Raw genomic sequence first — 10,972 nt, forward strand, 5'->3', positions numbered from 1 at the left:
TCCATTTTGTCCTATGACATTATGTCAGTTAAAACTTCACCCATGAACTTGGAAGTGTCTATGTGTCTTAAAAAAGGCAGTTCCTAACAAGTGGCTAAATGAGACTACAGAACATCATCATGCCAAACATGGATTTAAAGCCTCATTGTGGTAGGGATGTTAAGTCATGCAACCATAGTGTAGTTTGTTTATAGCCTAACATTAGCCTTTCACTTCCGGCAGTTGCCTTTTGGCTTCAATAATCATGAAACTGGTGCTCATTTGTGAAGATTATCTTGCTTTACAAAATGTGTACTAAGTATCATGCTTTTTGACGAGAGAACCAGGGCAACACTAACCTCCTATGTCAGCCTAAAGAAGAATGTCATCCCTGGAACACTCTATTACATTAGGACTGGAAAACAGGCAACAAAATGAGTTTCTTTCTTCAGAATGGTGGCTGGGGTCGGCCTTCGAGTTAGGGTGAGGAGCTCGGACATCCGGAGGGACCTCGGAGTGGAGCTGCTGCTCCTTCATGTTGAAAGGGGTCAGTTGAGGTGATCCGGACATCTGATCAGGATGCCTCCTGGGCGCCTCCCATTTGAGGTGTTCTGGTCACGTCCAACTGGAAGGAGGCCCAGGGGCAGACCCAGAACATACTGGGGGGATAACATATCTCGTCTGGCCTGGGAACGCCTTGGGGTCCCCCAGGAGGAGCTGGAAAGCATTGCCGGGGAGAGGGACGTCTGGAACACTTTGCTCAGCCTGCTGCCCCTGCAACCTGGCTTCAGGATGGATGGATGGATCTGCCAAACTTGTAAGATAGCATTATGTTTACCAAACTGATCCTCACATTCTTTTCTCAGTTAAATATTAAGTATACTGTTTGAAAATACAAACATTAAGGTTTATTCATTTAACCACTTGTCTTCTATATCTAAGCATCTAAACCCTCCACTTATCTTAAGGAATTTTAATTAGGCCAAATTGTCTTTTCAGCTGACAAAATCCACAGTCATTAGGTAGAAATGAGAAGCATGTTTTTGTTTACCTCTGTATGAAGTACTATGTAAGACCCTGTCTATAAACACAATGACTGGACAAACATTAGTATTTTCTCTGTGTGTAATTACAGAGAAATTGTGGGCTAACTGTTAGCTGTTAGCTGCCGTGTCTGTAATAACTCACTAAACTCACAAAGTGGCCCGTGAAAAATTTTTTTTTTCCAGCGGGTGTCTTAGTTACAACATGATTGAGCTAATTGGAGTAGTTTCATGTCATATCCGACAACGGGAGGCTTTTAACGGATGACGATCCTGATGTTAGCTTTGCTGCTAGTGTTAACGTTAGCTGTCCCTGTCAGCTGCAGCCACTGATGCTTTCTAGACATCGTGATTTCCCAAAACTAAATAAATACCACACATAGCAACACAAAACTGCTTTGCTAGCTCAATCATGTTGTAATGGCTGGATGGTTGATGCGTACATGCTGATTCAGGTGCTATCAGAGCCGATCCGCGCATCACTATGGCTTAACGATCAACTCAGTCAATTCAAACAACCCATCCTGTGTTAGGAGTGTATGCCGCTGACAGAAAGAAAGAAAGAAAGAAAGAAAGAAAAGGGAACAAAAGATAGAAAAGCAGCGTACACCTCACATATTTATTTCTCACAGTTGCACACACCTTTGGCTGGCAAGCAGAAGCACCGTCTGTGTGTCTGTGTGTCGAGGGTGCGAGCCGCAGCTTCAGCTGCTCAGGTAGAGAGGCTGTGTAGCCCCGGTGTGTTTTTTCCACTGATTCGGTTCTCCAGGTTCTCTGCTGGTACACTGGAGACGGGGATCAAGCAGTTTGTCTCACTCGGGATAGATTGTGCTTTTTTGGTTCATAGTTTATGACTGACGTGCGATTTATTCGCGTTTAGAGGGAAACGTGGGCACAGTTATCTAACATTATACAAAATACACAGACTAACTAACTAACTGATTGACTAACATAAACAACTAAAAATTGAAAAAAACATAGCTTGCACCGTTAGCTCCCGTAAGGGAAAGCATGAGGGAAAGCGGCTGACCGGAAGTCACGCACAAAAAAACGGAAGTTGATCACTATTTACTTCCGTGTTTGAAAATAAGGTGGATATGCTGGGAGAGACTGTAGCTGAACAAGCATAGCAACAGTCTCTAAGGAGGGCGGGGCTTATGATGTTACAACAGAAGGGTGAGGGAGACATAACTCAGATGCGGTTTGTACATGCTCACACATGTCCTGAGGAGGATAAACACCTGTGTGTGTGTGTGTGTGTGTGTGTGTGTGTGTGTGTGTGTGTGTGTGTGTGTGTGTGTGTGTGTGAACTATGTGTGTGAGTGCTTTACCAGCTGTGTGTTTAAAACCACTCCTATTTACTACACAGTGCACGGTATTTACTGTCTGCCACTGTATTTGATTGAATGTAATCAATGCAATATACACTACTTTGAGCTAACCATCCCACAATGCAATGCTCTGCATTTTATAAATGCAAAAATTACTGTGAGATAGAAAAAGATGATGTTATTACTTCTCCTCCTCCTCCTCCTCCTCCTCTTCCTCCTCCTGCTACTACTACTACTACTACTACTAATAATAATAATCATAATAATAATAATAATAATAATAATAATAATAATGATAATGATAGTAGTAATAATGCATTTTATTCATAAATGCCTTTCAGGGACACCTCACAAGACACAGTAAAGAAGCAAGCAGCAACTTATCCATGGATCCATAAAGTCAAACAAATATATACATCATATACAGTAAAAAGTTAATAAAATAACTAGACAAAAAATCCTAATAATAAAAACTAGATATAAAAATCATCATCAAAAAGTCAACATCAGTGCAAATCTGGATGTGTGTGTCACCATTGGATCAGACCAAATGTGCCAGCTTGACAGGGTGTGTTATCACACTGGATTTAAGGGTGGAAAAGGAATCAATATTGCAAATTTCTTGTGGAACAGAGTTCCAATGGTAGGCTAATGATGATAATGATGATGGTGATTAGTAAGTGTCTCTGAAGTCTTCATTGACTGTTCACTACTGAGTAAACTTTTGAGTGTCTGTAATATGGGGAGTAGTGAATGGGCCTAAATGAACATGAGAGTGATTTCAGACACAGTTCTTGTCTCATCTGTTGCTCTGATTCCCCCCAATAATAACAAGTCAACAGGCTTTTTCCAACAGTATTTTCATTACACCAAAGAATCCAGAGGATTTTATTGGAACTGGTGGAAACTGGAAAGAACTGTTTTGTGGATGGTGGGGAATATAGCCACCATATGGCCAGTTATAAATCCCATAAACAAGTAAAATCTTACTTATATGAATTGCTGTCCTATGTCTCTCTCTTCATGTAGGTCACACCCATTTTCACCTTTTATTTATTTTTGCAAATACTGATTTTCATCACAGATTTTATCAATTTACCTAACCATATGTGCTACATATCTGGAACATATTTGGATGAAATGTAAAAATGCTAATCATTTGTTTACTTACATGTATCACCTTGGCTTCTTGTAATCTGGCTTGTGACTTTTTCCATTATTATTATTTTTTTTTAAATCAAGAATATTTTAATTCAGTTTTAACAGGATTACACAAAACATGTTCACAACAGGTATTTAACTTAAAGCAAAAATATGATGGGGAACAAAGCTTGAAGTATAATCACAATCCTCCCCATTCCTTAACCCCTAATAACAGATAACAGAATATCGTCAGCAGGACAGTCCTCCATCTCCTGAATAGTGCAAAAAAATGACAGGAGCTGAAAGTCAGGCTCAATATTAAAAGAGAGGAGGAGGAGGGGACTTTTTCCTGTTTACATCAGTGATGACAAGTGTCCTAGCATGACAGTGTGACAGTGAACCATGAACAATAGGACTGGAAACTGAAGTAGCTCAAAGGAATTCAGCCATTGTTAATTTTATTATATATAGGCTACAAGTCAAAATATCTGCTGTGGCAAAAGGCCTTTTTTGTAGGAAGGTATTATGAAACCTGACATAACAGCAAGTGATCCTGCAAAATATTTAACCTATAGGTGGCGCGAACACTGGATCAGTGGTCAGGACTCACTTGGAAATTTCTACAATTAATTCAATAATCTCAGAATATTTTCAAACATTGTGGTTAATTGCCATAAACCAATCAGCATTATGTGATGCAATTGTATAGATTTTCTGTCATTAAAAAAAATCTTGTGATTGTCCACCAAGTACCACCTGACTGCTCTATGTGTATTTTGCCTTTTTTTGTCACTCTACAGTCACACAAAAGGTTTAGGATTGGCTTAAATGATTTAAATCTGCTTCCATCCAGGCAGTCAAAGCTTTCAAACACAAATAACAAATAACCTGTGCTATGAAAAAAATCTCTTTGCTCTAAAATCTCAACATACCCACACACACATGCACACACACCGCCCAATTACTGTGACCATGGCAACTATCAAAGATTATTGCTTCCAGTCAGCACTGCATGGCTGTTAGACAGGCTATAAGCCCCTCCATATCTCGGGCCTACACACACACACACACACACACACACACACACACACTGAAGCGGGCGTGCTTGCAAGCATACACTCCCCTCTCTGTGAGTGTCTCTTGCTGTCTCTCACTCATACACACACACACACACATAGCGCCTGAATTAATCCCTCTCTTTGTAGCCTTAGAAGCTAAATTGGTCGCCCCAGCAACCAATCTTACAGTCCTTTCAAAGAAAAAAAAGGCAGACTGAAAATCCATTTTGTCGCAAGGAAGTGGAAATACATCTATTCTGTTGGAGAGAATTTAATGTGGCCTGATATTTTCCAATATTGAGTTTATATATTTCAGATTTGCAAAATTATTGTTATATTTCTGCAGTATTGTTTTGTACATGTCTTTCTTTACATTTCTCGATAGATGCAGCCTTGAAGCAGTTTCTATTTTTCAGATTTAGGGTGAGGCAGCATGTATTTTGCGTGCTTGCGTTTTTGTGTGCGTGTCTGCGTGTGTGTGTGTGTGTGTGTGTGTGTGTGTGTGTGACATTTGCAGCCGATCCTCTGTCCCAGCGTTAGCCCGGGGATTGTGCATGTATGTGATGGGGGGAGGGAGAGATGCCTCAAGGACTCTCCCTATTTCCTCACTGTCCTACACATACACACGCACACACACATACACACACGCACATACCCCCAGACACGGATGACACACACTCACTAACAAACACTATGTTGGCCTGAGCACAAATGGCAGCTGGCAAAGCAGCCCAAGCCAAGCATGAAAATATGCGGCACTTTCTCTGTCCTCTGGCTGGTTTCTAAATTTAGACCTCTCGTCCATGTTGCGTTTTTGTCTTGCAATGCTGCTCGAGAAATATCGTCTTATATTTCTTCACATGCCTGTGTCTGCGATATTTTTTTATAACCTTGAAAAATATATTTACTCTATCTAAGTTTTTCTTAATTAACAGAAAATGTCAGTGTTTTTAAAACTCATAAATTGCGGATGATTTTTCAGCCTTCCTGCCACAGCGGGCTACATTTCTGCATGCAGGCTGCAAAAAACTGGTGACAGTTTTGCTCAGCCGTGTCACAGCAGATTATGGAGGCAAAGATGAGGTGCTTATTCCCGAGGAGCTGAGGTGAAGAAGAAATAACTCTCCCCCTGAGATTATTTCCACTGCGCAGATCTTTAATAAATGCAGCCCACTACAAAACAATAATAAATATGGCTATTAGATCCAGCGCATGGTGTTTTAAATGGGCTGACTCTCTTTTTTTCTATAATTCACTGTGAAATTTAAAAAAAAGGAGGAGTCTGACCTGTTTTTTCTATCTGTCTGTTTTAAGGAGCTGTCCGTGGTGCTGTCGGTGGTCTGCAGCAGGCCAGCCGCAGGATGATCATCATATCAGCAACGAGTTGCATCCCTTCACAGCCGGCTGAACATGGTCATCTGGTGTCAAATGAGCTGGAAACTTAAAATCTGTTTACATATGCATTCATGAGAAAATCAGACACGCAGATCTGAGTAAACCGCGCCATTAATTTAAATGTTTTAATACGAAGGTGGGCGTATATGGAAATGCTTGAACTGGGTTTTCGATGTCTGTTTATTGAATGAAAATGTGTAGGAACAAATGATAAAACGTGCAGTAAAATATTCTCTTTAGAAACAAATTTTCATCATTCTTTAAAAATATTAGTCATGCAATATTTAGGCTTTTTGTCTTAACGTGACAGAAAATACGCACGAGTTGTGTGTACGACTCTGGGCTGTGTGTGTGACTGCACTGTCTCAGAGTAGGACAGGCTGCTGGTGCGCGTGCTTCTTTTCGCAATTTTAAGATTGATTTCACATGTTAAAATGCAGCTGAGCAGGTCAGGCTGAACAGTTAAAATTCTGTCTAACGAAAAAACAACTGAGATCAATTATGCACAAATAGTCCAAAGCCTGTGGTTATTTTTTGGATGGCGTTGGTTGTGTTTGCGGCACTCTAAATGTCGCAGCCTAAATACACCTGCAGATTAGTAGCCTGTAAGAATTTAAAAATGTATTTCTAAATTAAATAGATGCAGGGGTTTTGTTAAATATCTACTCAGCATAGCCTACATGCACGACGCCCCTTGCATGTTCCCGTCGACCTGTTGACAGGCTTCATGAAAGCAGGTGAAATGTTTGATCTTTTCATTCATACATTATGTCACTAGCGATTCTGTAACACCGCTGCCTTCAAATGACCTGACCGTTTTATCCTCGTGACCACTGTGTCGGTGAATTAAAGTCTCTCCCTCCCTCTCTCTGCCATCGTGACAGTTCCGCTGTGCGCGAGCTGTTACACTGGCACTCTATGCGGACACGTGCACGCCCCTCGCGCTCTCCCTCCTCTCTCCGGGTGATGCAGTCAGAGATTCCAGCGCTCGCGCTGTCACCATCAGGACCCCCAACTGACAAAAAATGCTAAATTGTCTATTTTAAACGACAAATGAGGACATATTCTCGTTTCTGTCTCTGTTTTGGGGCGTTTTCTCGTTGAGGCGGACGCCAAGGAGTGTTTCTGAGGGAGTAATATGGATGAGCAAACCAAGAGAAGCGGCTGAGGAATTTTTAACGGTTTGGGTGAGACGGTGAGGCAGCCGTTAGAGGGCTGGATAGCTTAATTTGCGACGACATCAAAGAGGCAACAGGCATGACTTTACAGTCGCAGTTTAAAAAAAGCAAATAAATCACCCTGCATGCTCCTGCCTCTCTGCTTTTTGCTCGGTAATACCATTTTCATTTGAAGAACGCATTTTATTCGGGTAAAGATGGCTCATCTAATACGACACAAGCTCACCAACAAGCTGACCAACGCGGCCCACACGGTATCCAACAAATCTCAGGCCAAGGTCAGCGGGGTGTTTGCCCGGCTGGGCTTCCAGGCCGCCACGGACGAGGAAGGTTTGGGTTTCGCCGAATGCGACGACTTGGATTATGACTACAGGCAAGGGATGCAAATGGATGTCCTTCAGGGAGAGGAGGAGGAAGGGGGACACATGGAGGGTGAGGGGGAGCTGGAGGGAGACAGCCACTACCAGAGGGACGGCACCGGTCGGAGGCCCTCGTCCCTAAAGACAGGAGGCTCGCTGGATGAGGACAAGCCAAAAATCACGTCATGGGAAGCTGGCTGGAACGTCACCAATGCCATTCAGGTACACTGTGATTACTTTTACTTTGCATGAGTGCATGCAAACACACCAAGGGCTGCATGGATCAGGCCTGCAACTGGACCAAAAGTCACCTTGAGGATTATCAAATTATGAGATTTATATTTTAAGATTTAATTTGGAATACTCTTGAGTTGCGCATGTTTCTAAACAATCCAACATTTAAATAAAGCAATATGATCAATATTGACGAAAAATAAATTGAGCTTTAAATGTATTTCAAATTACTGTTATCATAATTTAATTCAGGCTCCAATTTAACGTTTAATCCATGGCGTGTGAGTGAATTCATCGCAGCAGAGGGATTTAGGATTTATTTATTCAAATCTTTTTATCAGTGGAGCTGCAGGCAGGGCCTGTGTGACTTTGATAGCCCTGAGGCTGAATGGCACCCACGTGCTTATCTGCGTCTCCATCAAATTGAAAGTGTGATCAACTGAAATTAGAAAATTCGTTTTTAAAGTTTCCTTTAATGCCTTAATTCGATGCAGCCTGTAGCCTACGCAAAAGAAAGGCCTGTTTTTCAAGGGCGCGGCGAATGAGAAAATAATTGTGTGACATTGGATTGAATCAGCTTTGATAAATAAAATGTTTCTACGTTGCACTGTTATGTGAATGCACAAAAATATCTTTTTATTGTTTTATTTTTTAATTATTTTAGATTTGTTTCAGTGTTATTATGTAAGATGTGAGCTGTGTGAGCCAGTTATTGCATGCCTGGGCTGGCTCGGCCTGTCACTGCGATGTGGGCCTCGTCCATTACCACTCAACTGCGCCTCTCTGTCCGCAGGGCATGTTCGTCCTCGGCCTGCCGTACGCCATCCTCCACGGTGGCTACCTCGGTCTCTTCCTCATTATCTTCGCGGCTGTGGTGTGCTGTTACACGGGAAAAATCCTCATCGCGTGTCTGTACGAGGACAACGAGGATGGCATAAAAGTGCGCGTGAGGGACTCCTACGTGGACATCGCCAATGCCTGCTGCGCGCCCCGCTTCCCAGCGCTGGGCGGGCACGTTGTGAACGTGGCTCAGATCATCGAGCTGGTCATGACCTGTATTCTTTACGTTGTGGTCAGCGGCAACCTGATGTACAACAGTTTCCCGGGGTTTCCCGTCTCCCAGAAAGCTTGGTCAGTGGTGGCCACGGTGGCGCTGCTGCCTTGCGCGTTCCTGAAGAACCTCAAGGCCGTGTCCAAGTTCAGCTTGCTCTGCACTCTGGCGCACTTCGTCATCAACGTCCTCGTGATTGCCTACTGCCTCTCCAGGGCACGCGACTGGGCCTGGGACAAGGTCAAGTTTTATATCGACGTGAAGAAATTCCCCATTTCAATTGGCATCATCGTGTTCAGCTACACCTCCCAGATCTTCCTCCCCTCCCTGGAGGGAAACATGCAGAAGCCCAGTGAGTTCCACTGCATGATGGAGTGGACTCACATCGCAGCCTGCGTCCTCAAGGGCCTCTTTGCCCTGGTGGCCTACTTGACTTGGGCAGATGCCACTAAAGAGGTCATTACAGATAACCTGCCTTCAACCATCCGGGCTGTGGTGAACATCTTCCTCGTCGCCAAGGCGCTGTTATCTTACCCACTGCCATTCTTTGCTGCAGTCGAGGTTCTGGAGAAATCCTTGTTCCAGGATGGTGGGAGAGCCCTCTTCCCTGACTGCTACGGCCCTGGTGGGCAGTTGAAATCATGGGGTCTGGGCCTCCGAATTGCCCTGGTAGTCTTCACCCTGCTTATGGCCGTCTTTGTCCCCCATTTCGCCCTCCTTATGGGTTTAACTGGGAGTCTCACTGGCGCTGGCCTGTGCTTCCTCCTGCCAAGCCTCTTCCACCTGAAGCTGCAGTGGAGGAATCTCCTGTGGCACCACGTCTTCTTCGACGTTGCCATTTTTGTTATTGGCGGCATATGCGCCATATCTGGCTTCATTCACTCAATCGAGGGGCTCATAGAGGCGTTCAAGTACAATATCCATGACTGAGAGCTTCAGAGATGACCTTTATCGAATGGAGATGTCCTAAAATGCCGCACTCCGGCAGGTTGTCATAACGCAGACCTTATCAAAACATCACGTTAACCACTTGACAAAGAAGCTCATGAGGAGGATAATTTGTGTGAAATGTACATCTTTTTATTTTGCCTTCGTGATAATGTGCAATAATAAACTCTTCAATCATAGTGTAAAGTAGTCTACTCATTCCAGAAAACATGTTTGATCATTAACTGGACAGAGGAACAAAACCTCCGCATGACAGGAGGTGATTAAATGTGCGGGCATTAAGAAGCCTGTCCAGGTTATCAATCTTCATGCAAAGAGTTGTCAAAGATCCAGTGAAAATGTCCGCCATGGATCTTAACTGTGAGTGTGTACGTGTTTATATCTGGGGAATGAAATATGTGGAAAAACAATGGAGTGAATATGTTATTATTGGTTTTTGAGCTGCTAGATATATCATAAATCCCACATCGGAGAAAATGTAAGACAAAGGCACCCATCAGATCAGATGGTGCTCTGTGGATTATAATAAACCATGAATAACTTATGTGTAGTTGTTTAAACAAAATTATTTATTTATTTATTTCAGTTTCAGTGTGATTTATTTTCCATCTTATGCCTATAGTAGTCCTCGTTGGCTCGTTTGTTTTCTTGGTGTTTCAAGTGTCATACTGGATGAAGTGAATTCAAAGTGCAAGCAAGTGGGTCCTAATTGTGTTATATGAAAAAAACAATGTCTGTCTGATAATATTCTCTTCTCCTATTGAAATTGTTAATTGTGATTTAATGGAACTAATCATGGTGTGTGAGACAAAGAGTATTTGTTGAATTAAGAGACAAATAAATCAAATATTTTATGGCTGGTGATTCTAATGTTTTCTTGAAATGTAGCCAGGGTCGGCTCAGAAGTCTTGCTGATTTTGCTTTCTGTTATCTTTTCACTCTCCTGGCCTCTGTCGAACTTCCTCTTTAAAATGTTAATTATTAAGCTTCTCCTTTCTTAAAACAGCAATGTGATCTTTCGAAGACAAGACTGTAGGTTGCAGCCTACAATGCTGCCTGTCAAATGGCACGCAGCTACATTTGCTTATTTAAATAGTTGTGGACACAGTGCAGAGCCTCCAAAAAAGCACATAGCCGACAGAGAGAAAACCTGACACTGTTGATATTAATGATACAATTGCTGTCAGCTTGGCATCTCCAAATACACCTGCAAAGAGTGAGAGACCAGAATGTAGAAGTCAACAGAACAGAAG

At 42.6% G+C, this 10,972-nt stretch overlaps 1 protein-coding gene across 1 annotated transcript; it reads left to right on the plus strand.

The window, feature by feature from the left end:
• Positions 1-6,837: 6,837 nt before the first annotated feature.
• LOC117258616 (vesicular inhibitory amino acid transporter-like) lies at positions 6,838-10,580 on the plus strand. The gene is made up of 2 exons (XM_033629660.2): positions 6,838-7,708; positions 8,514-10,580. The coding sequence occupies exons 1-2, from the start codon at positions 7,325-7,327 to the stop codon at positions 9,699-9,701; spliced, it is 1,572 nt and encodes a 523-aa protein (XP_033485551.1). The 5' UTR covers positions 6,838-7,324; the 3' UTR covers positions 9,702-10,580.
• Positions 10,581-10,972: the final 392 nt, after the last annotated feature.

This window comes from Epinephelus lanceolatus, chromosome 8 (genome assembly GCF_041903045.1).
Source record: "Epinephelus lanceolatus isolate andai-2023 chromosome 8, ASM4190304v1, whole genome shotgun sequence".
NCBI classification, from domain to species: Eukaryota; Metazoa; Chordata; class Actinopteri; order Perciformes; family Serranidae; genus Epinephelus; species Epinephelus lanceolatus.

Coding starts and splice junctions, on each gene's coding strand:
- LOC117258616 (XM_033629660.2), top strand. CDS start 7,325: ATGGCTCATCTAATACGACACAAGCTCACCAACAAGCTGACCAACGCG. Junction 7,709..8,513: donor ACGTCACCAATGCCATTCAG/GTACACTGTGAT, acceptor CTCTGTCCGCAG/GGCATGTTCGTCCTCGGCCT.